This window comes from Mirounga angustirostris, unplaced genomic scaffold, assembly GCF_029215605.1.
Source record: "Mirounga angustirostris isolate CCGP_5_RB_7025 unplaced genomic scaffold, mMirAng1.0.hap1 SCAF_10, whole genome shotgun sequence".
NCBI classification, from domain to species: domain Eukaryota; kingdom Metazoa; phylum Chordata; class Mammalia; order Carnivora; family Phocidae; genus Mirounga; species Mirounga angustirostris.
The window spans coordinates 75,179,928-75,206,209 of NW_026991718.1; the positions used below are offsets into that span (position 1 = coordinate 75,179,928).

Consider the following 26,282-nt stretch of genomic DNA (forward strand, 5'->3'; position numbering starts at 1 on the left):
TCATTTTTCTAAAGGAATGAATCATCTGACGATTTTTATTTTCTGCGTAAAATACATATCCCGAATGGGGGATAACTTTCAAGGCCACCGGCTGGCAACGCTCGGACAGTTACCGCTCATGAACTATTTGCTGAACGAACAAAAGCACTCGGGCATACGTTCGTTCATTTCGGCGCTTATTTTAGTTAAAACTCTTAGCGTGGCTTCGGCTTAATGCCCCAATGACCCCACCTCCCGGCAATTTTCTCCCCTTCTCTGCGCTCGGTAAGCTGCGTGGGAGCAGGGTGGAATGTCTGGATTGAGGCAAAGGTGCTTCCCAGGTACTCCAGGTCTAGACTTCCCTGAGGGGAATGAAGCCGGTAAGCTTGCACGCGGCTGGATGCACCCCTGCGCTGTAAGCTGAGCACCCTACACACTTTAAAGTCTACCCAAATCCACTCGCTAACACCCGCTCCCGGTGACATCACCACCGCTCCGAACTCCTTATTGGAAGAGCTCAGTCGCTCAATTCTCGCGATGACTCCAGTTCCAGGTCCCCTTGCTTCCCTCCCATCGCCCCGAACCGGTAGTCAACAGACCACGTTGCGAGCCTCGGAGACATCGTAGAACTAGACCAGCTCCGGTACTCGTCTAGACGGCTGAGACTCTTCTTAGACGCTCACGGGCACGAGGTTTGGCTCCCAGGTTTCCTGTCTGCCAGACCCGCGCTAACGCGCGACTCTTCACTGTTCGGCTCCGCCACTTTGCTAGGGCAGCTGGGCGATTCGCACCAATTCTCGTCCTTTGCTATCGCGAGAATTTGGCGGTTGTGCTACAGATTTCCGGTCGCTTAGGTCTCCACGGAGACAGCACTTTCGCCACTTTTTCCGGTCACCTGTGGCTCTCCGGACTCCACGTGGTTCGGAAATTACCCAGAGAATGTTTGTGGGAGTCAGCCAGAAAGGTGTAGGTGGGAGTGAAGCAGCGGTCAAAAGGGAAACAGCCAGTGGGATTTAGGAGTACAGCTTGCTGAGCATCTTCTGGCCACTTCTGGAGCGTTGTTGTAGGGTGGGCACGGGATATTCCCCTATTGGGGAGGCCCAGTTCATTAAGACAAATGTTTAGGCACCCGTTGAGCACGCTTAAGCACCGAACCAATTTTTGTGTAGTCTTGAGGGTTCCACGATCAAATCCTGCTGTAAACTTACTCACCATTCACCAGAGAATAGTCTCCCTAGTTATCCGTCTCTAAACCTTACTAAGTTTGTGTATTGGTCACTCTGCTAGGAAGTGATCCCCAATTATTACCCTAGATCTAAGCATGTCACTTTTCAAATTCTTCCCTTTTCTTGCCATTATAGCTGTGTCCATTTTTATTACCATTTTCTGTTAAGTGGTTTTTCACATTCCATCGCTGTATCGATTTCTTACTTTGCAGCTAGGCCATAGGTTCTTAGTGTCAGGACCAGCTTGTCACTTAGATATGGAATATACATACCAGGTAGTGCACTTTTCTGTTGTTAAAGGCATACATTTCTGACAGTGTTTGTTAATTTATTCATTTGTTTATTCATCAAATATTTATTAAGCCCCGAATATATGCCAGGTACTGTTTTTGGAATTGAGAATTAAAACAGTGGATAAAACAGATTAAAGTTGCTGCTTTCGTGGAGTTTATTACTAGGGGAGACAGACAATATACAAATAAAGAAGTTACTGCAATTTTAGGTAGTAGTAGTACTATGAAGAAAATAAAGTAATGGAAATGATCTGTGAGTGGGAATGGTGGCATTTTAGATAGAGTGGTCATGGAAGGCTTCTCATAGGAGGTGCTATTTGAGAAGAGACCTGAAAGATGGGGAAAGATCTTGCAAAGATCTGGTGGAACAAGCATTAATAGGCAAATGTATGAGGAAGAGCAAAGTGCCTTAGATGGTGACTAGAAGATTGATTTGAGATGAAATGCAGTGGAAGGCAGGACCAGATTACTTGGGCCTTGAGGGCCGATGTCTCAAGTTGGATTTTATTTTAAGTGTAACTGGAAGCCCTCGGAAAGTTTTAAGCAAGAGAGTAATTAGATTTGATTAGAGTTTTAAAAAGATTGCTCTGATGACGATGAAAAGAGCGGACTCCTCAGAAACCAGGGAGAAGAGGGGAGACCAGTTGTGAGGCTGTTGAAGGAGTCCAGATGCAAAGGGTTCATTCTGTTTCTGCTGGGATACTTCCAGGGTTGGGAAATTCTCCGTTTACAAGACAGTCCATCCCATAGTTAGACAGGAGAATTCTTCCTTTGCATTGAGCTGGGATCTGCCTCCCTGAAACTTGCACGGACTTTTCCTAATTCTGTAGCAAGACAGAACACATCTCTTTTTCTGACAGTCCTCCAACAACAGCAGCTGCTCTGTAGCACTTGTCCTGTCCTCTTTTCTCCACACCTTTGGCTAACCGGGAAGGCACTGAGGTTAGTTGGGCCTAGTTTACTTTTGGAACAATCATGCTGGTTTTTTATGGTTATTGTTATTACTAAAATGAAGGTTGGCTGTATTTTAAAATACAAAGACTGGGCCATAATAGGTAAGAATAACTTTAGACAATAATAAACTCTTGTTGAGCTTAAAAGATGTTTTTCTTTTTTGAAGCAGAAATTCTTAGATCAGTGGTTCTCAACCTGGGGCCACTTTGCTCTCCAGGAGACATTTGGCACTGTCTGCAGGTATTTTTTGGTTGTCATAACTTGCGGGGGAGGGGATGCTATTGGCATCTAATGGGCAGATGCCAGGAACGTGTTAAACATCCTACAATGCATAGAATGACACCGCATAGCAAAAAATTATCTGGTCCCAAATGCCAGGAGTGCTGAGGTTCAGAAATCCTGAATTAGACAATGCTTTAAACTCTCCTTTTTTGCAGTGACTGCTATTAATTCTATTTAAAATGGGTGTAAAGAAGAAGAAAGAAATGCAAGTAACTGCAATGACCATTTGCCATCAAGACCTTGAAACTTTGAGATGTAAGTGATTTCTGACTTAATCTGTTTGCTTCTTTTCTGGGTTGCAGAGTATTTGTATCTCTGAGACTCACTATCACACGATGTTCAAACTCTTACTATTTAATTTTTCCATGTTCTTTACATTCAGTTTTGCATGTAAAATGGTTTCCTAAAAATTCTGTCTTCAAACCAAGTTCTGCCTGCTTTTTTTTTTTTTTTTGGTTTATAAATACTTAGATTTTTCATAATGCATAACAGAGGCAAAGGCAAACTCCTATCCATACATTGTTATATCCTTAAAGAAACTTGTGTGTGTGTGTTCTCTAGCTTTGGCTGATGTGGAAGGAAAGAATCTGGCTTCTTTGCTGTTACATTGTGTACAGCTCACGGATGGAGTGTCACAAATCCATTATGTTAAACAGGTAAGACTACATTGATATTCATGGATACATCTTGAAGATTATCATGCTATTATGGACATTTAAAATTAACTGACGGTTTTTGGCTCCCAATTATTTAATATCAATGTATCATTAAAGAATAGGGTTTTTTTTTTTTCCTTTTCTGTTCGTTGTCTAATCTCATTTTATTCAGAGTATTGGTAGAAGCCATATGTAGGCCTCCACCACCATTGGGGCTGTAAAGAGATAGGACAGTGAGCCAGCTGTGCATACCTTTTTTGTGGACATAAATTTTAAAAAATTATTTCTTTTTTTTTTTTAAAGATTTTATTTATTTATTTATTAGAGAGCGAGCGAGAGAGAAACAGCATGAGAGAGGGGAGGGTCAAAGGGAGAAGCAGGCTCCCCGCTGAGCCGGGAGCCCGATGTGGGACTCGATCCCAGGACTCTGGGATCATGACCCGAGCCGAAGGCAGTCGCTTAACCAACTGAGCCACCCAGGCGCCCAAAAAATTATTTCTATTAATTTGAATCCTTACAACTTTTTAGCAGATACATTTAAAAGTTAATTTAAAATGTAAAGATTGTCCTTCCCAGTATTTCAGTATTAGGATTTACCATTTGAACTTGCATAATTTTTTTAGAAAGCAATTAAATATATGATTGGTTTTTCAGTAGTGCTACAGAATTCCTATACCTTAAGCCATTAACAAGTCTAATTCTTAGTAGAGGTGGGTCTGGAGGGTAAACTGAGAATTGGGGATATGGGTTAAAAAGATTAAAAAATACTAAAATAGGTGTTTAAATTGGTATTCATAACAATGCAGTGTAGAAAATATTACACGTTACAATTGAGACTTTAAAGAGTATTTGAAACTATGTTACTTTGCTGTATATACTTGATATTAGAAAAAATTACGATGACTTTGAATTTTTTGGATTGTAGATTGTGCCTTTACTGGAGAAGGCAGATAAAAATGGCGCATGTGATCCCACTATTCGAAGTTGTTTGGATATTTTAGCAGGCATTTATCTTTCTTTGACTGTAAAGAATCCCTTGAAGAAGGTCTTGGCAAGGTAAGGGAAAAAAGGAAAGGAAGTTAAATATTATAAATGTTCAATTTGACCAAAAGTAACCAGTATTTAAAGTTCTCCTGGTTTAGTAAAACTGAACTGATATACGTCACTAACAATTTCATTTATATGGTCTCTGCTTTGTTTACTTATGACAACTTTTTAAAAATGTTGAGGGCTTTTTAGGTCAGAGGCCTTAATAAAACCGGCTATAGGTTGTAGTTTGCTGACTCCTGGTTTAGTCCATTTATATTAATGCAGTTATTGGTTAAGTTTAATCTGTCATCTTGCTATTTCTTTTTCTTCTGTTTTCCCCATTTGTTCTTAGTTTAAACCTATTTTTAATTACACAGGTAATACCGGAATATATGCTTGATGTAAAGACTTCAAGCAATACAGAAGTGAGCAAAATAAGAAGTGAGCCTTCTGTTTCACTCTTTTTGGCTTATCTTACTTTTTTTAGTAAAGGTCATCACTTAACATTTTTTTTTTTTTAAAGATTTTATTTATTTATTTGAGAGAGAATGAGAGAGAGCGAGTACATGAGAGGGGGGAGGGTCAGAGGGAGAAGCAGACTCCCCGCCGAGCAGGCAGCCCGATGCGGGACTCGATCCAGGGACTCCAGGATCATGACCTGAGCCGAAGGCAGTCGCTTAACCAACTGAGCCACCCAGGCGCCCCACTTAACATTTTTGTATCTATCTTTTTAGACCTTTTCTTTGGGTTTAGTGTGTGTATCATATTATATTTTAGTTTTGATTTTTTTACATAAATGGGACTATACTTATTTTTTTTAAGATTTTATTTATTGATTTGACAGAGAGAGACACAGCCAGAGAGGGAACACAAGCAGGGGGAGTAGGAGAGGGAGAAGCAGGCTTCCCGCGGAGCAGGGAGCCCGATGTGGGACTCGATCCGAGGACCCTGGGATCATGACCTGAGCTGAAGGCAGATGCTTAACAACTGAGCCACCCAGGCGCCCTGGGACTATACTTATTGCTCTGTAGCTTGTTTTTTCACTGAAGAATATCTTAGAGATACTTTCATGTCAGCATAGTTCTTATTCTTTTTTTTTTTATTTGTGTGAAAAAACATACAACATAAAATTTGCCATCTTAACCATTTTTGAGTGTTAAGTATATTTACATTGTTGTGCAGTGGATCTCCAGAGTTTCTTCATCTTGTAAAACTGAAACTCTGTAAATATTAAGCAGTAAATCCCCATTTCCTCCTCTCCCTAGCCCCTGGCTACCACAGTTCTACTTTCTGTTTCTATGAATTTGATTACTTTAGTTACCTCATATAAGTGGAATATTTGTATTTATTTTTTTTTTGATTGGCTTATTTTACTTAGCATAATATTCTCAAGGTTCATCCATGTGGTAGCATGTGGCAGGATTTTTGTCCTTTTTAAGGCTGAATTACATTCCATTGTCCATATGTACCACATTGTATTCATTCATTCATCTGTTGATAGACATCTGGGTTGCTTCCTCCTCTTGGTATTGTGAACAGTGCTGCTATGAACATGGGTCTGTAAATATCTCTTTGAGATCCTGCTTTCAGTTCTTTTGGATATATACCCAGAAATGTGATTACTGGATCATATGGTAATTCTATTTTTAATTCCCTGAGGAACCTCCATATTGTTTTTCATAGCATCTGCACTATTTTATGTTCCCACCAGAAGTTCTTATATTTTCCTACACTTATAAATATTCCCATAATATGGATATACCAAAATTTTTATGGACTGCATTACATATTACTTAATCACTTTTCCATTGATATTTAGTTTGTTTTGTTTTCATTATTCCAACAATGATGCAGTGATATTCTTAAATACATATATGATTGTTATGTGTATTTCCCTGAGATAAATTCCTATAAGTGGAATTTCTTGACCAAAGCCATTGCTAAACTGTACTCCCCCAAAGCTATTCCAGTTGATACTCCTACTAACAATGAATGAGAGTGCCAGTGTCTTCATATCTTTCAAACACTGGATAATCTTTAAACCATTTCTAATGGGTAAAAAAATAATACTAGGTTTTACTTCTCATTTCCAAGATTACTAGTGAGATTGAACATTTTTTAATATGTGGAGTTTTACTATTTGTGATTATATATCTTTTGTATGTTTCCTTGTTAGAGTGTCCTTTCTTTTTCTTATTTAAGTAAATTTATTTAATGTGTCAAAAAGCAAGTGATCAGATACTGGCCAGTTCTAGGATTTGGGGAAGTAGTCAACAATGTCATCAAAGATCTTGATGTTTTCCATTTTTCTCCCATGTGTTGGCCGTATCTTCTTTCAGAATTACAAGGGGGCTGTAGCAGTTACAGCCACCTTATACAGACATGATAGCATCCAAAAAAAAAAAGAAAAGGAAATTTCCTCTTTTCCATCTCATTTTATTGGAGAGAAAAAACATTTTGCAGAAGGTCCCAGGAAACTTCCTATCACTTTTTGTTGTCAAGATTGGGTCATATACCCTCCTTCTGGTTGTAAGAATAGCTGGGAAGCAATACTCTCACACCTTTAGCCTCTCTTATACCCATGCCAATAAAGAAGGGCATGGGTATAAGAGCTCTATATAGATTATGTGCCAAATATTCCTTTGTTTTATTACTTGCCTTTAAACTTTCTTTGTGGTGTGTTTGCTTTATAAAAATTAAAAAATTTTTCTTGGTAATCAAACCCACTAGTATTTTTCTTTATATAGATTTCTGAGTTTCATGCCTTCCTTATGGATGCTTTCTCTACTATAAAAGCATATAAAATTACTTCCTTGTCTTTTCTTAAAATACTTCATCTGGAACTAAGCTTTGAGTGGAGTGTAAGTTAGAGATCCAATTTAGTTTTCTTTTCCATATTGGGGAACCACCTATCCCCAAACTTTTGAATAGTCCATCTTTCCTATATATGTGGAATGCCATTTTATTATGTTCTGTGTTCCTGTATAAACATAGATTTGGTTTTAGACTTAGGTCTGTTTGTTTACTCACCAACATCACACTTTTATTTACTATAGTTTGATAATGTAGTTTAATTATATGCTGGAGTAAGTCACCCCTCTGGTGACTTTTCTTTTTCAGACTATTCCTATTTCTAAATTCTTTTTCTTCCAGAAGAGTGTTAGAACTGTTCAGTCAAATTTTTTTAAAAACGCTTACTGGTTTTCATTTAGATTAATTGAAGTAAAATTGACGCTAATTGAATTTATCTATTAAGTAAATTTTTATTGACCATCTAACTATATGTCAAGTAAGTGTTCTAGGCATTGAGGATACAGTGAATAAAACAGTTTAGAATGGAGGTTACATTCTTTTTTTTTTTTTTTTTTTTTAAGATTTATTTATTTGAGAGAGAGAGTGAGAGTGCGGGGTGGGGGGAGGAGGGGCAGAGGGAGAGGGAGAGAGAATCTCAAGCAGAGGGGCGCCTGGGTGGCTCAGTTGTTAAGCGTCTGCCTTCGGCTCAGGTCATGATCCCAGGATCCTGGCATCAAGCCCCACATCAGGCTCCCTGCTCTGCGGGAAGCCTGCTTCTCCCTCTCCCACTCCCCCTGCTTGTGTTCCTTCTCTCACTGTGTCTCTCTCTGTCAAATAAATAAATAAAATCTTAAAAAAAAAAAAAAAGAATCTCAAGCAGACTCCCCACGAGGAGCCTGGTGCGGGACTTGACCCCATGACCCTGAGATCATGACCTGAGCCAAAATGAAGAGTCGGACGCTTGACCAGTTGAGCCACCCGGGCACCCCTGGAAGTTACGTTCTAAGACCAAGATTGAAAATAGTCAAAATAAATTGGGATATATAATATCCTAATATATAGTAAATTAGGATTAGATGAAATAAATGCTATGGAGAAAAATAAGACAGTGAGTGGGGGATGGGAGCACCAAGGACGAGGTGACGGTTACAGTTTATGGAGGTCACTTCAGATGTCTTTGCTCAAATGTCATTGATAAGGTGATATTTGAGATTGACCTGAAAGGGATGAGGGAATGGTTATTGGGTCTATTTGAGGGAAGCATGTCAGGTGGAGTAAATGGCAAGAGCAAAGGCTTTGGTATATCATCGCAACAAGGGAGGCCATGTAGTTAGAGCTAAGTGAACACGGATTAAGATGAGGCTGGAGAGATAATGGTGGCGTTAGAGTGTGTAGAGTCTTGTAAGTCATTGTCAGCACTATGGCGTCTAATTTGAGAGGGACATTGTTGGACGATTTTAGGCAAAAGACTAACATGGTGTTTTTATAATATCACTCTGGCTACTCTTTTGAGGCGGAGAGCAAGATGGAGGCAAGGAGTTCCAATGACTGTGGCATGAAGTTAAAATTTTCTGGCTGTATTTTGAAGGCATAGTTCAGTATTCCTTCATTTGTATGATTCTCTCCCCACTTCATATATCCACTTGCTACATGGTTGTCAGATATTTAATACTTGGGTTTTTTTCCAGCTCACTAAATGGCCTACCTGAATTTTTTCTAACTGAGGCTATACAAAGTTTTACTTCTCGTCTTCAGGAAGAATTGAATACTACTGACCTATGTTCTTACAGGAAAGTAACTGACAATATATCTTCCTGTATGGAAAACTTTGACTTGGGTAAGCCAGCTCTTGTGTAGTACTTTTTCTATCATTACATCATTGTTTTTAAATGATGTTAATTTTGGTCCTGGGGCTCCTTACCAGTGTTAATTTTTTTATCCCCACAGGTAGAGCAGGAGTTAATAATCTTCTTAAAAATGGTAAGTCCTGTTATTTTATTTTATTCTGAGGGGGTAACTGCTTGTATGAGTCATTTTAGAACTGGTTCTTTTTCACTTTCTTGGCAATGGGTAGAGTCTTGCAGATTACTAAGGTACATCATGCCCCTTCCTTTTAAATTCCTACTTCTGTACCGTGATCCCATTATAGGTAGCACTAACTTAAAGTATTTTCCTATACTGACATTAAAGTTTACAGTTTTAGGTTCTGCTTTGTCATTATGTGTTCTTTTGGTTTCAGTGCTTCATTTTCTGCAGAAGAGTTTAATTGAAATCTCAGAAGAAAATAGGCAAGTATTACGTGTTTGGATGCTTATGGGGATGTGCCTGTACGCCTGAGGTTGTGTGTTGTCTTTGTACAAAGGAAGTTTAAGAAAAAGTTTCCAGAACTTGCTTCATTCCATCCCTCTCTGTTAACATTAGACCTGATTATTGAAATTTATTCTTTAGAGGTTTGATATTTAATTGAAAAAACCAAATAAATTCTTAGGAGAATGTGAGAATGAGCTCCTTTCTCCCTGAGTGTTCCTTACTTATAGCATCCTGTTCTTATTTTATGAATGAAATATGAAATATCTTGTTATCTTTCTGAGGCTATCAATGTAGCATTTTGTTTTGTTTTTTTTAAATAGTTTCTTATCTTTACATAGTCCTATTTCTTCTAAGTTGCTTTTTTTCTGTTTGATGCTTTCAGTCACTATATTCGTTGCTAGAAGCTTTTGTCAGAAGTCTGGTGATTTTTGGCCAAGCGCTCATATTTAAGGATGGGGCACTGAGAGTTGATTTGAATCTGTGCATATGGGTGGGGTTGATTGCAGGTTTTATTGTTTAGCTAGGCTATTTCTTTGGAAAACCTTTGATATCAATATCATCAGGTCTTTTTGCATGGGTAACAGATTCACCATGCAATCAAACCATTGGCTTAATATTCTGGTTGCTGAGGGAGTGAAGAAAGCTGAGGTTGTGGCATTTGACATTCATTGTTCATATATTTACCTGATTCTCTTGTTTGCACTATGGTGTTCCTGCCTTATCTGTGCATGTTGTTTTACCTTCTCTGGAGGTAAGCCAGTTATTTGCTGGTTTTTACTCTTCAACAGACTTGTAGCCAGTCTTCCTATTTTCTGCTGTGTTGAGAATAGACTGAGGGGGGCGGGGCAAGGATAGAAGCTGGGAGACCAGTTAGGAGGCCATTGCAGTAATCCAAGGGAGAGATGAGAGTGACTTAAGCCAGGAGTAGCAGTGGAGGTGGTCTGATTCTGGATATATTTTGAAAGTAGGGCCAACAGGATTTTCTTACAGATAGAGTAGGGAAGAGGGAGGTCAAGGGTGATGACAAAGTTTTTGTAGGTTAGAGATCCCAACAGGTGGAGCAGGTTTGGAGTTGAAGATGAGTTCATGTGGTTGGAGATGTCTGTTAGACATCCAAGTGAAGGTATTGAGTAGGAAGTTGCATATACAAGTCTGGGATTAGCAAGAGATGTTCAGGCTGGAGATACAAATTTGGGAATTATCAGCATATATAGATTATAATTTAAAGTTTATGAGCTAGATGAGATCAGCATCAAGGGACCAAAGTAGGTGGACCAAAGAGGGAGAGTAAAGACTGAGTTGTGGAGAGCTGTAACATAAAGAGGTTGGGGAGAAAAGGATGAATTAGCCAAGGTGTCTAGGAAGGAGTGATGGTGAAGTAGGAGAAAATGGAGGAGAGCCTGGTGTCTTGGAAGCCAAGTGAAGAAAGCGTATCAAGGTTGAGAGAGTGTTCAAGTTTAGAAATTGTGGCATTCTTGGGACACCTGGGTGGCTCAGTCGGTTAAGCATCTGCCTTTGGCTCAGGTCATGATCCCAGGGTCCTGGGATTGAGTCCTGCATCAGGCTCCCTGCTCAGCGGGAGCCTGCTTCTCCTCTGTCGCATCCCTTGCTTGTGTGCTCTCTCTCTCTCTGACAAATAGATAAAATCTTAAAAAAAAAAGAAAGAAAGAAATTGTGGCATTCTTTCTTGATCTTTTATTTTTACTCTTAAAAAAAGTGAAGTGTGAGGTTAGTCATTAGCTGAGAAGGAGGAAAATGTTGAGGTCAGAGTGTTGAAAGTTTGCAGTAAATGTCCCATAATTGGAATGTTTATGGGAATGGAAGAGAGAGGCATAAATGTCTAGTATAATCTAAAATGAATTTTGGCCCTTTGAGGAATGTTTCTTTTGCAGAGAGATAGAAATGGGGACATTTTTATGTGACTTTTCTTTTGTAATAACGTCTTTTCTTCATTATAGAAAATTTGCTGGAAATCATATAGTTCAAACGCAGTTGATGAATGACTTGTTGGTAGGCACTAGAGTTTCAGTGATGTTAGTGCAGAAAATACAAGACTTTCAGAGAATTCATTTGAAGACTTCCGGTTCTCCCACATGGCAAAGTATGTGTGGATTGCTGAGTATTTTCACCAAGTTTTTAAGCGATGGTAAGTGTAAAACCATAAAAATGATGATTATAATTGAGTGTCATTCAGCTTTTGCTAATAATGGTATGAAATGTTTGATACGTAGCTGAGATGTAGAACTTCTTCTCCCCCAGCCCCTTAAAATGGGGAAAGGCCCTGGATTATGAGGTTTTAATGCTTTTTCTTTCAAATGTGCCAATTCTGCAAGGGCTAATATTGAAGAACTTTTCTAAATGTGGATGTGTGTATTGTAAAGAAGAAAACCTAACAGTCTTAGTGTTGAAAAGCTGCAGACTTTAAGTGGCAAAAGAAAATTCTTGGTAAGAGATTTCCAAATTTGAATGGAAGATCTGGAAAGGTGAATGTAACCCATACATTTCTCCTTAGCAGCAGGCATTATCTTCAAGTAATGACAGTAGTCCTTGTGGAGGGTGGTCATTGTCCCCCTATATCTCTCATATGTTGCTTCTATCCAAATGAACTGTGTTACTGGGAAGCCAAATAGTTAATGAGAGGAAGTCTCTCTTCATAAAAGCCTTCTGGGCTGGGTGCCTGAGTTCGATTTCTCACCTTGGATGCTGGGTACAAGGGTGTTCACCTTCAAATAATTCATTAAGCTGTACACTTGTTTTGGGTGTTTTCTAAATCATTGTGTGATATTACAGTAAGATTAACCAAAAAATGATACTTAACACATAAGTATTTATAAAAAATTAATTCCCTTTTATAAAGACCTTTACTTCATGTTCTGTATAGTCATGCATGCATGAGTATTATTAACTTATTAAAAAATTCTTGGGATCAGTTTACAGTTTTTGTTTGTAAAGAGCAGTAACTGACTCCAGTTTTGCTAGGCTAATGGGAAAAAAATAGTACCTCATTGTTTATATGTCTTGAATCCTGGTAACTAGTGAAAGTGCTAGCTATCTTGTCCGGATAGTTTTTTTTATTTATTTATTTATTTATTTATTTATTTATTTATTTATTTATTTATTTATTTAGGCTAGGATCTCAGGTAGTTATTAAAAGGAAAGGAAAGTTAGTTTGAGACACAATTTACAGACATCTTTTCAGAGAATACTTGCTTTTTAAAAGAGACTTCGTTATTTAAAAAAAAAAAAGACTGGTGAAATGTAGGGAAGACCTGATTTTAATACAAGCAGCCTCTTTTTTGAGCAGTTGATTGGGGTCTATCCAGTGCTGTTCTTCCCTAGGGTTTTAAAGCTTCCCGTATCAGTCAAGTGTTTGGCTACAGGTAACAGAAAACTAAATTTCAGGGACTTCAGCAAATGTGCCTCCCTGTGCCCCCACAGAACGTGAAGTTCAGCGGCAGGCGATCCCGAATGGCTGTTTGTGGGCTAGGACCCAAACATTTCTGCCTTTCTGCTCTGCTGTCTTCAGCATGTTGGCTTTCACGCCCACATTTGTTGCATCATGGCTGCCATTTGACTGCTGTAGCTCCAGACATTATGTCTGTGTGTAAGGCAGGAAGGAAGGCCAGTTGCATCCTTACCTTTAATCAGAAAAACAAAAGGACCCAAGTACCTGCTTACAGCCCATTGGCCTGAACGCTCATGGCTACCTTTAGTTGCAAGGAAGATAGAGGAAGCAAGTGTCCTGCCTTTGGCTGAGTACATGGATGCGCCAGTCACAGTTCTGTTAGCAGGGATAAAGGACAGAATGGATGTTTATTAGGTAGTTTATGGTAGGTATTTATGATTCTTAGCCCAGGTTGAATGATTCACCATATTTGGTAAACTTTCTCACAAAACAGAGGCTGATAGAAAACAAGGAGAAGATAGCAAGCCAAGATTGGTTGCACTGGGTACAGTGCCGGTAATAGCAAAGTTTGCAGTTAGCACTGATGCAGGCTCTTTACACAAGCCCTGAAATCACGTTAAGAAGAAGTAATATATGTGGGGGTTGGGATGGAGTGGCATCAGTGCAGGAGAGACAGGTGGTATTGCTGCTACATGTGCTGGGGGCAGAGGAAGAGAGAGTGGGGGTTAGAGGAGAGAGGAGGGAATCACATCAATGAAGCATTTATGTGCTGGGCATAAAAACCTTATGTTAATTATGCATTTAAACTTTATAATAACTGTCAAATAGCGGTTATATTTTCTCATTTTATAGAAGAGAATGCTGGGTCCCCGGGAGATTAAATAACTTGCCCAAGGTCTGTTCAACCTAGGAAGTGGTCATGCTAGAAATTGCACCCAGGACTGTCTGACCCTGCACCATGTACTTTTTCCACTGGACCAAAGTATCTATTGTCATTTAATACATGCTGTCTACTTTTTTGTCAAATAGATGACCTCTTACAGACAATTCAGAGTACGTCTGGATTAGCTGTTATTCTTTTTATTAAGGCTATGTTTCATCCCCCTGAAAAGATTCCTGATTTGGTGAGTGCATCTCCTTTGTAGAATTGTACTTTATTGATAATTAGACACATGTTTGATTTTGTTTGTTTTTTTTTAAGATTTTATTTATTTATTTGACAGAGAGAGACACAGCGAGAGAGGGAACACAAGCAGGGGGAGTGGGAGAGGGAGAAGCAGGCTCCCCGCTGAGCAGAGAGTCCAACGAGGGGCTTGATCCCAGGACCCTGGTATCATGACCTGAGCCAAAGGCAGATGCTTGATGACTGAGCCACCCAGGCGCCCCTAGACTTGTTTTATAAAAATATTTTTAAAGAAGTGAATTAAAATTTTCTTTCTGCATAGTCAGAATCTTTCTGGTGTTTTTTTTCTCTTACAATAAGAAACAGCCCAAAAATGCAGAAAAAGCAGAAAGAAGACAATAGCAGTCACCTATAAATCCATCTTGCAAAGATAATCACTATCAACATTTTTTTGGGTATATCCTTCTAGTTTGTTTCTAGTACTGTTTGTTCTGTTCCATCTCTCAGTATTATAAGAGATACAATATTAAAAGTATGCAGAGGTTAATGTGTAGATACATGAAGTCGTTACTTTTTGATAAATATGTCCTTTTTATTAAGAATAACCCAGGGGAGCCTGGGTGACTCAGTTGATTAAGCGTCCAACTCTTAATTTCAGCTCAGGCCTTGATCTCAGGGTTGTGAATTCAGCGTGGAGCCTACTTAAAAAAAAAAAAAAAAAGAATAACCCAAATGTTGTACTTTTATTTATTTATTCAATTATAAAAGATTTATTTATTTATTTGAGAGAGAGTGCAAGAGAGCAAGCATGAGCAGGAGGAGCAGAGGGAGAGGGAGAGAGAATCCCAAGCAGACTCAGCACTGAGTGCAGAGCCCAACGCAGGGCTGGATCCCACGACCCTGAGATTATGACCTGAGCTGAAACAAGGAGTCGGATGCTCTACCGACCATGCCACACAGGCGCCCCCCAAATATTTTACTTTAGATGGGAAGCATGTTAGAATCAATTTTTCAGTGTATTTGGTCAGATGGAAAGTATAATTGATAATTTGGACTGTAATTCTTGTATTCAGTACTAGCAAGTTTTTTCTTCCTTAGTATATTATCTAGAAACTTATTTTAGCTATTTACCTGACTTTTTGCAAAATAGTTGTGTACTCTTCTATGAGATCACACAAAGTATTTATCACTGGATACAATTTAGCAATTTGATTTCTAAAATCACCTCTGAAAAGCATTAGTTAAGCTCATCCACCTGCAGGTGGCGATATGTTTTGCTCTACTAGTACATTCAAACCAGCAAAAATGGTTCATGTACTTAGATTTAATTTTTTTCCCTTTTGATATAATAATTTCAACATTTGTGGCTTCTCATCTTTAGGTTCCTAGGATGTTTCAGGGGAAAGGGAATTTTGGATTTACATTTTGAAATATCTGAAAAGTTTTCGAGGCCTTTTAACATGTTAGCTCTGTTATGTTCTTCCAGATTAGTAGTTTGCTTCTCCGTTCAGTGGACTGCACCAGCATCCCCGACTGGTTTTTGAACTGCTGCAGGAGCCTCTGTTGTACTGATGTCTCGCAGTCAACTCTCTTATTCCTGTGTCAGGGGACACTCACCATGTTGGACTGGCAGAATGGGAGTATGGGCCTAAGTGGGGAGGCCCTGCTCTTGAATATTGTGCATGTCTTGTTCACCTTGAGTTCACAGTGAGTTTTCATGCTACTGCCTCCCATTCTGTTTTGCTTGTCAGGCATTTCAAAAATGGCAACTGAACTAGTATACTTAGTAATTCCGTGAAAAGTGCTCAGGATAATCCTGAATTAAAAGGAAGATAACAGGAACTCCTGGGTGGCTCAGTCAGTTAAGCGTCTGCCTTCGGCACAGGTCATGATCTCAGGGTACTGGGATCGAGTCCCACACTGGGCTCCTTGCTCAGCGGGGAGCCTGCTTCTCCCTCAGCCTGCCGTTCCCCTGCTTGTGCACGCACTCTCTCCCTCTGTCAAATAAATAAATAAAATCTTAAAAAAAGAAAAAGGGAAGATAACATATAGGCAATGAAATGGGTGTGAAAATAGACCAAGAGAAGATGAAATGATGAGTGGAGGGAGTTACAGATATTATTGGTGCAGGTTAACCTGTACTGAACATTTTTAATGTTAATGTTAACATTTAGTCTCTAATGCTGCATTTTAGTTTATAAACAGTGTCAACATAGGTAATTCAGTATGAGCCTCACATGTCTGATAGATAGGATAGGAGATCTAATGTGTTGAGTAGGTAAAGTGAAGTTAGAAAAGTAAATGCTAAAACTTAAGAGTATATTGCTAATAAGCACCTGAGCCAGAATTGTAACCAGCTCTTTAGACTTCATTGGATTGTGTTTTGTGGTTTATTTTGGTGTTTTTTTCATAATGCCTGAAAGTGATTGTGTGCTTAAAATGTCAAACCATAGTTACAACTTGATAGTAATGAATATGTAGGTAAAGGAAGAAAAGTACTGTGTTCTAAAATAATTTTTACATGTTTTTCAGCTTATGTATATGTGAAAATTGTGCATATTTTAAAGGAATGTAAAAATTATTATTATTATTTCTTTAGAGAAGGATTGGCGGGGAGGGGCAAAGGGAAAGGAAGAGAGAGAGTCTTAAGCAGGCTTCACGCCCAGTGCAGAGCCCGATGCGGAGCTTGATCTCATGATCCTGAGATATGACCTGAGCCAAAATCAAGAGTTGGTCACTTAACCAACTGAGCCACCCAGGCACCCCTCTCAGTATGTTTTTTTTTTTTCCCAAAGATTTTATGTATTTATTTGACAGAAACACAGGGAGAGAAGAAATACAAGCAGGGAGAGTGGGAGAGGGAGAAGCAGGCTTCCTGCCGAGCAGGGAGCCCGATGAGGGGCTTGATCCCAGGGCCCTGGGATCATGACTTGAGCCGAAGGCAGACACTTAATGACTGAGCCACCCAGGTGCTCCCCCTCTCCGTATGTTTTGAAACACCTGTGAAACCATTATCAAAATCAAAATAATAAACATTTCCATCACTCCCAAAAGTTTTCTTGTGTCCCTTTTTGGATTATTTCTATAAGATGAAAAGATTCATTTATAAATTTGAGCTCTGTTTTGGCCTTGTTTGTAATTTTTTGTCATTGTAAATTTAATAATTACTGAATTTTCTGATCATTCTTTGTCTTTTATATTTTTAAAATCTAGATGATTATAAAATGAAATTTCTGTTACTAGTCAGTTTATAATAACATGGTTCATTTCTCTTCAGGATCAAGGAATCGACTCTGGAATTGTTTCTGTCTAGAATTTTGGCGTCCTGGACTAATTCAGCCATACATGTCCTTGAATCAAGTTCCCCAAGCCTAAAGGACAGTCTGAATGGAAATTCAAGTGTAGTTGGGAGACTTTTAGAATATGTCTATACCCACTGGGAACATCCACTGGATGCTTTGAGACACCAAACCAAAATTATATTCAGAAATATTCTCCAAATGCACCAGCTCACTAAAGAAAAGTCAGACTCTGAAACGTCAGGTTTGGCTGCGGATCGTTTCATCTGTGATCTGACTGAAAGTCTTCTGCAATTGGAATGGCATGTGAAAGGGAAATACGCATGCCTTGGTTGTTTAGTAGATTACGTAGGAATTGGACATATTTTGGCACTAGCTAAAACTATTCCATCACAAATCTTAGAGGTGATGGGAGACCAGTCCTTGGTACCTTATGCAAGTGACCTCTTGGAAACCATGTTCAGAAATCACAAGAGTCATTTGAAGTCCCAGGCCGTCGACAGTACTTGGATTGATGAGTGGCATGAGACTTGGGTTTCTCCTCTCCTTTTTATACTGTGTGAAGGAAATCTGGATCAGAAATCTTACGTGATTGATTATTACTTGCCAAAATTATTGAACTGCAGCCCTGAAAGCTTAAGCTACATGGTAAAGATTCTTCAAACTTCTGCTGATGCTAAAACTGGTAAGAAAAGGAATCGTTCTTTCAGTAATTTCTGGTTAAGATGTTTAAGGGTAGGTAGCTAGGCAGATGTGGACCATATTCAAATTTAAATATTACCACTTCTGTAAATAGTAAAAGAGGGTATTGACGATAGAGATTTCAGATTGAGACTAATGTTTCTCTCCAGAGTGGAGTGGAGTTTTTTTTGGCTGAAGTCATTTCTACAGGCTAAGGATTGATTCCAGTTATTATAAGGTTCCCTTTCTTACTCGTTTTAATTCATTTTACCAAGTTCTTATTTGTTAGGTTGTTAGACTGGAACGAAAGTTTGAGTGTTTTATATAAGTTCTTATTCTAGTGATTGAGACAGTAATTAAACATTGTTTTCGGCAAGGATCAGGACAGGTAAACTGGCAGCAGCAAGTTTTTGTCTCTAGGGAAGAGACAAAAAAATGTAGATGTGTGACCTCAAGAAACAACTGTCTGTAGTCATTTAGAATAGGGGGTAAACATTTCACTGAAACTCAGTAACCCTGAAGGAATCACTGCATTAAAGCATAGTTCAGTAATTAATATATAAATGATGACCATGACTTCTCATGTGAATCTTAAAATTACTGTATTCTGCTTAACAAAGCAGAAATATGGTACTCTACATCATAGTTTAAGAATATTTACAACAAGGGATGCCTGGGTGGGTCATTTGGCTAAGCATTCAACTTTTTTTAAATTTTACATATTTATTTGAGAGTGCTAGAGAGAAAGAGAGAGAGAGAACAAGTAGGGGGAAGGGGAGCGGGAGAGGGAGAAGCAGGCTCTCTGCTGAGCAGGGAGCCCGATGTGGGGCTCGATCCCAGGATGCTGGGATCGTGCCCTGAGCTGAAGGCAGATGCTTAACCGACTGAGCCACCCAGGTGCCCCAGCGTTCAACTCTTGATTTCAGCTCAGTCATGATCTCAGGGTCATGAGATCAAGCCCTGCATTGGGTACTGTGCTGAGCATGGAGCCTGCTTAAGATTCTATTTGTCTCCCTCTGCCCCCCCTCAACCTACCCCCCGCCCCCGGGTGCACAGGCACTCTCTCTAAAAAAAAAAAGAGTATTTACAACTAAAAATAATTGAAAACTTTCAAAAAGTAACCATCAGATAGCTGGAAAAATCTGATTCCTATACACAAAAATAAGCCATTATTTGTAGTTGGGTTTTTTTTTCATTATTTGTAGTTTTTAACAACAATTGTTCTTGCCTTTTTGAGAAGCCATCTAAAGTTCAAGATTCATGAATCTGTTCTGAAGTAAGGCAGTCTCTCTTTTTTTTTTTTATCAGTGTTCCCTTTGAGCCAGGGTTCCTTATCCTGTTAGTAGTGACTGATGTCCTAGCCTCCAAAAGCATCAGGCTCCTTGTAGTCCTCCTTTTATCTTTTTTACTAGGGAGAAACAGTAACTCCAAAATATGTAGAGAGGTTTAGTGTTTGTTTTTAGAGAAATAATGATATTTAGACACTAAAGTGTTTTCCCTAATTTTGGCTGAAAGTCATTTTAGTTATTCTTACTGTTTTAAATATTTCTCCACCTGATTTTTTTCCCCTGAATCACTTCCTGGTTCATTTCTAAGTGTCAAGGAAAAGGTAAAAACAGCAAAAAATAATGATTTCTTGAAGTTAACATAAGGGGATTATGCTTACTTGAAATGATTGACACAAGAACTGTCAAATCCTTTTCAATAATGATTATTTTATCCTAGGGACTTTAATTCATGTTAGAATTTAAACTGTGAGGGCACCTGGGTGGCTCGGTCGGTTAAGCGACTGCCTTCGGCTCAGGTCATGATCCTGGAGTCCCGGGATCGAGTCCCGCATCAGGCTCCCTGCTCGGCGGGGAGTCTGCTTCTCCCTCTGACCCTCCCCCCTCTCATGTGCTTGCTCTCTCTCATTCTCTCTCTCTCAAATAAATAAATAAAATCTTTAAAAAAAAAAAAAGAATTTAAACTGTGATTTTTATTTCTTGAAATACAATGTTAATTGCAAAATGAAAATTGTGACAGTTGTTGCATAGCACAGTAGTTATCTGTGTTATTTTGTGCTTTTGAGACAAGAACAATCTTTTCCATCCTTAGGGTCTCACAATAGTAGAGGGGCTCTGGGAGCTTTGATGGCATGTCTGCGAACAGCTAGAGCTCATGGACATCTTCAGTCTGCAACTGATGCCTGGAGGAACCTTGTGTCCAGTGCAAGAATAAAACAAGGCTTAATTCATCAGCACTGCCAGGTAAGTAAACAAAATACCTGGGAATTTCATACATACAGTAGATCCCTGATTTATTTATCCAGTTAGCAGTCCAATATAGAGGCCCCTGTGTTGAGCCCAGCACTGTTTTAAGGGATCCGTAAGGAGGAAGAATTGAAAGTGAAAAGTGTAGGGGCGCCTGGGTGGCTCAGGTCATGATCCCAGGGTCCTGGGAATAAGCCCTGCATTGGGAGGGGGTGGGGCGGGTCCTGCTCAGTGGGGAGCCTGCATCTCCCTCTCTCTGCCACTCCCCCTGCTTGTGGTTTCTCTCTCATTCGCTCTCCCTCTCAAATAAATAAATAAAATCTTAAAAAAAAAAAAAAGTGAAACGTGTAGACTTTTCGGGCTATTTAAATTTTAGTTGAAGGAAGAAGAAAACCTGTATAAAACAACTGGAAACTCTTAGAAGACAATACAGATATAAGTGCCCTTTATGCATAAGGACTTAGGGGTCTCAGAACAGAGTAGGTAGTGTTGATTAGAAACACGTTAAATGTGATTAAAGGAGAGGAAGCATTGGAGCAGCACATAAAATGGGAGAACACTAGAACTGATAAATGAGTTCAGTAAAGTCACAGGGTAGAAAATCAACGTACAGAAATCTGTTGCATTCATATACACTAATAATGAAGCAGCAGAAAGTGAAATTAAGAAAGCAATCCTATTTACAGTTGCATCAAAACCAATAAAATATCTAGGAATAAATTTAACCAAAGAGGTGAAAGATCTGTACTCTGAAAGCTATAAAACACTGATGAAAGGAATTCAAGACAAATGCAAAGAAACAGAAAGACATTTCATGCTCATGGGTTGGAAGAACAAATATTGTTAAAATGTCTATACTACCCAAAGCAATCTACACATTTAGTGCAGTCCCTATCAAAATACCAATGGCTTTTCTCCTAGAACTAGAACAAACAATCCTAAAATTTGTATGGGGCCCACAAAAGACCTCAAATAGCCAAAGCAATCTTTTTTTTTTTTTTTTTAAGATTTTATTTATTTGAGAGAGAAAGCAAGAGACAGAACACACAAGCATGAGCAGGGGGTGGAGGGACGGTGCAGAGGGAGAAGCAGACTCGAGCCCGATGTGGGGTTTGATCCCAGGACTCTGGGATCATGACCTGAGCCAAAGGCAGATCCTTAACCAACTGAGCCAGCCAGGTGCCCCTAGCCAAAGCCATCTTGAAAAAGAAAAATAAAACTGGAGGTATCACAATTTTACATTTCAAGTTATATTACAGAGTGGTAGTAATTAAAATAGTATGGTGCTGGCATGAAAATAGACACAGAGATCAGTGGAATAGAACAGAAAACCCAGAAATAAACCCACAATTATATGGTCAATTAATTTTTGACAAAGGAGAGATGAATATACAATAGGAAAAAGATAGTGTCTTCAACAGTGGTGCTGGGAAAACTGGACAGCCACATGCAAAAGAATGAAACTGGACCACTTTCTTTCACCATACACAAAAATAAACTCAAAATGGATTAAAGACCTAAATGTGAGACCTAAAACCATAAAAATCCTTGAAGAGAGCACAGGCAGTAATCTCTCTGACATTGGCCATAGCAAAATTTTTCTAGATATGTCTCTTGAGGCAAGAGAAGCAAAAGCAAAACTAAACTATTGGGACTTCATCAAAATAAAAAGCTTCTGCATAGCAAAGGAAACAATCATGAAAACTAAAAGGCAACCTACTGAATGGGAGAAGATATTTGCAAATGACATAATCCAATAAAGGGTTAGTATCCAAAATAAATAAAGAACTGATAAGGGGCGCCTGGGTGGCTCAGTTGCTAAGCTTCTGCCTTTGGCTCAGGTTATGATCCCAGGGTCCTGGGATCGAGCCCCGCATCGGGCTCCCTGCTCAGCAGGAAGCCTGCTTCTCCCTCTCCCATTCCCCCTGCTTGTGTTCCCTCTCTCACTGTGTCTCTCTTTGTCAAATAAATAAATAAAATCTTAAAAAAAAAAAAAAGAACTGATACAACTTAATACCCAAAGAACAAATAATCCAATTAAAAAATGGGCAGAAGATATGAACAGACATTTCTCTAAGGAACACATCTAGATGGCCAACGGACACATGAAAAGATGCTCAACATCACTCATCAGCAGGGAAATGTAAATCAAAACTACAATGAGATAATACCTCATACCTGTCAGAATGGCTAAAATCAAAACCATAAGAAACAACAAGTGTTGGCAAGGAGGTGGAGAAAAAGGAGCCCTTGTGAGCTATTAGTGGGAATGCAAACTACTGCAGCCACTGTGGAAAATAGTATGGAGGTTCCTCAGAAAATTAAAAATAGAACTACCCTATGATCCAGTAATTACACTACTGGGTTTTTACCCAAAAAATTTAAAAACACTAATTCAAAGGGATACATGCAACATTATTTACAATAACTAACCTATGGAAGCAGCTGTAGTTTCCATGGATAGATGAATGGATAAAGAAGAGGACACACACACACACAATGGAATATTACTCAGCCATCAAAAAGAATGAAATCTTGCCATTTGCAACAACATAGATAGAGCTAGAGAGTATAATGCTAAGCAAAATAAGTCAATCAGAGAAAGACAAATACCATGTGATCTCACTCATATGTGGAATTTAAGAAACAAGGAAAGAAAAAAAAGACAACTATAAAGAACAAAAAGATGGTTACCAGAGGGGAGTTGGTTGGGGGGATGGAGGAAATAGGGGATAGGAATTAAAGAGTACACTTATTATGATGAAGAAAAAAATAAATAAAATGATTTAAAAAAAAAACCACAAAACAAATACCAAAATGGGAGAATACAAAACAAGGTCTGGAGGATGATTTAGGATGTTGTTTGGCAGGAGTAGAGTGTTTGGTCTATTTTATGGAGGCCTCCAATGCTAGGCTGAAGACTTCAGATTTCATTCAATTGGTAAGCGGGAACCAGAGCCATTCTGCCTCCAGCAAGGATGTAGAATTAATGGCAACAGAGATGAGTTTCCAGTGTGAGAGCAAAAAGAAACCAGGAGCCTGGTTAGATGTGCATGACAGTAATCTAAGAGTGACTGATGAGGGGGGCGCCTGGGTGGCTCAGTCGTTAAGCATCTGCCTTCGGCTCAGGTCATGATCCCAGGGTGCTGGGATCGAGCCCTGCATCGGGCTCCCTGCTCCGCGGGAAGCCTGCTTCTCCCTCTCCCACTCCCCTGCTTGTGTTCCCTCTCTCGCTTTCTCTCTCTGTCAAATAAATAAAATAAAATCTTAAAAAAAAAAAAAAAAAAAAAAAAGTGAGTGATGAGGTCCTGGGGTAAAGTAGAGAAAAAAGAATGAAGTTGAGCATTACCATGGAATAAGAATCTTTAAGATTGTTGGCTTACAAATACCCAGTTTACACGTTTAATAAAATAATTTTATATGAGTTATAACCCTAGGATCTTTGGGATGAGGGAACCTTACTGAAGTATACATGGGTAAACTGGGGTTTACTATTTTTTTTTCCCCTTTGGTAGCTTATGTAAATAAACATGTCAAGTAGTTTATGATTTGCTTATTTCATTGAAAAATTAACATTTTATTGCTTGATGTGTTTTAGGTACGGATAGATACATTAGGCTTGCTTTGTGAAAGTAATCGAAGCACAGAAATCGTTTCCATGGAAGAAATGCAGTGGATTCAATTCTTTATCACATACAATCTTAACAGTCAGTCCCCAGGAGTACGACAGCAGATTTGTTCTCTTCTTAAAAAGGTAGAATTTCTCATCAGAAAGTACGGGAAAGTGGTGAACTCTGCACTGCAAATCATTTTTGAAAAGAGCTCTGATTTTGGGAGTGTGTGGGAATAATGGTCATGGGTTCAGACTGCCACATCCCTTCATGGCCTGTCTGAACCATTCTGTGATTCCATAGAGTTTACGTTTGAGATTCAAGTCCAGGGTGTAAAGCCCTTCCATTTTGGTGTAAAATAAATCAAACTTGAACTCTTTTTTTTTTTTTTTGGAAAGAAAAAAAATGTAGTGATGGATCTTTCAGGGTGAAAGATATTTTGAGAAAACTTTGGTGAGAGGAAGAAAGATGCCCTTGTAGTTTTATCATTTAAGGGCCTCATGAAATGGTCGTTGTTGACTGATTCAACTCGACTTAATCACATGCTTCATTTATGGCATGAAGAATGGGGAGAGTTATAGAAGTGAGTATATCTTTAGTTTCATGCCAACCTAAAGGAAATAGAACTACGATTTAATGACTGTGTATTCTGGTTTGCAGTAGTATTTGTTTTTGGTTTTAAAAATGTGTTAATTTTCTGTCAGAAACACTGTAAATATTAAGAGTTTAGAAACCAGTACTTTCTTTGCTTGAAGTTTTAGTCTAAAGAATTTAGAAAATTTGTCCTTTTCCTTTTTTTAGACTGACATTTAAGATTAATGTGGCTTACATATGCTTCGTTTTTCTTTTTCTCAAAAGTTGTTTTGTAGGATACAGGAAAGTTCTCAGGTGCTTTATAAACTGGAGCAAAGTAGATCCAAACATGAGTCAGAGAATGAGTTAACCAAACAGCACCCTTCTGTTTCTTTACAGCAGTATAAGGTAGGTGATCCATTTCTAGACATATGGGTATTTAAGAAACATAGAACAATTATGAATAAACATTAAGGGAAATAAATGGAAGTCTCATGGTGAATGGTGGTGTTGTTTCTGTGTTTCTTTCCTTCAAGCTAGTTTTACATACTCCTTCTGGTGCTTTAATACTTCTCTTGAGGTACCCTGAGTCATGGAATCAGTGCTGGACTTGAGGCCTGTTACAGAATAACAGTAATGGGTTAACCTCAATCCTTTACAGCTTAATGTGGGCCACATGAATTTAGTAGTTTAACAAAAAGGTAATTGCTGGCCTAGAAGTCCTCCATCCCTCCCCAGGGTAGAAGATTGCTGTATGTGGTCCTGCTTCCCCTTTAGACTAATATGACTTACAGTGGCTTGATATTGGTGCCTCCTGGTCTGTGGTCCAGCTGTAGAGGTTCCTGTCCATCCCATTTGGAGGGAGCGTGAAGAGTAGGGCTAGGTTTCAGGACACTGTGTTAATGGGATGGATGATGGAACCCCAGATATAGCAGCTCCAGTCTGGGCCAGAGCTTAGCTTGACAACCTTACATGTCTGTCCATCAGAACAGAATGAGTTTTTCACTGGTTTCTCACTCCAAATATAGCCTCTCAGAAGCAGAAATCTTACTGTCTTCTAAGACCCAGATAGAGGATAGAGCTCATGTATTGTATTTCATGTGGGGAAACAATTGTAATAAATTAATGATATATTGGAGCCATGATACACTCGCTACTATGGATGGCCCTTAGTTTTCAATTTTATACTTGAAAGGTAAAAAATCATCTAAAGAAGAATATTCCTATACCAAGGATGAAGTCAGCTTCATCTCTGTAAAAATTAAAACAGTGAAGATTGGAAAGTGACAACCTAAACTTGAAGGACATGGGTTTAGTCCCATTTCTGCCACTGATTAGTTGGCTTACTTGATGAGTCTGTTTGACTGTAAGTGGGATGAGTAACCTCTCTGAAAAGGCTGGTTTTGAGGATTAAATGAGAAAGCTGTAAATTCTAAATCACCCTAAAAAGCCTCACTGGGAGTCATTAAAAGTGACTAGAGTGTATTCTGAGCACTTGCTTTGTGTGTGGACAAATTAATTATTTGTTAGCCTTTCTTAGATCATTGCTAGACATTCTAAGAAAACATCTCTTTTGCTTCTTTTTTTAAGGGGTAAAATGACATTTGTGAAAACTGAGTTAAGTACTTAAAACACAAAACCTATGTTGTGGATTGACATTCTGAATTTTCACGTATGCATAGTTTCTTAGTTTGACCTTGTGAATATATGTGTTTTTGAAAACTAGCCCTTTAGAGTCTTAATCTGAGTCAATCTCATGGTTCTGATATTTCCTCCCAACTATAGTCATCTGTGGCTTTTGGAGATTGTGACTTT

The 26,282-nt window shown here is 38.9% G+C and overlaps 1 protein-coding gene across 16 annotated transcripts in view; it reads left to right on the plus strand.

Moving 5' to 3' along the window:
- The first annotated feature begins 534 nt into the window (after positions 1-534).
- THADA (THADA armadillo repeat containing) overlaps positions 535-26,282 on the plus strand; it is a 325,846-nt gene continuing 300,098 nt past the window's right edge. For 12 of the 16 annotated variants that reach the window (XR_008506903.2, XM_045885094.3, XM_045885095.3 and 9 more), the window contains exons 1-14: positions 535-671; positions 2,890-2,989; positions 3,296-3,390; positions 4,316-4,446; positions 8,901-9,049; positions 9,160-9,192; positions 9,452-9,500; positions 11,481-11,668; positions 13,958-14,052; positions 15,538-15,758; positions 17,329-18,035; positions 20,129-20,280; positions 23,882-24,037; positions 24,753-24,875. Coding sequence is in view for 15 of the 16 variants with exons in the window: in XM_045885094.3 (XP_045741050.1) it covers positions 2,914-2,989; positions 3,296-3,390; positions 4,316-4,446; positions 8,901-9,049; positions 9,160-9,192; positions 9,452-9,500; positions 11,481-11,668; positions 13,958-14,052; positions 15,538-15,758; positions 17,329-18,035; positions 20,129-20,280; positions 23,882-24,037; positions 24,753-24,875 (2,175 nt within the window). In the remaining variant the exon portion in view is untranslated. Of the gene's footprint in view, positions 672-2,358; positions 2,441-2,618; positions 2,693-2,889; positions 2,990-3,295; positions 3,391-4,315; positions 4,447-4,796; positions 4,861-8,900; positions 9,050-9,159; positions 9,193-9,451; positions 9,501-11,480; positions 11,669-13,957; positions 14,053-15,537; positions 15,759-17,328; positions 18,036-20,128; positions 20,281-23,881; positions 24,038-24,752; positions 24,876-26,282 lie in introns of those variants that run through there. The other 4 variants (XM_054509896.2, XM_064572555.1, XM_064572554.1 and 1 more) reach the window with 4 other exon arrangements.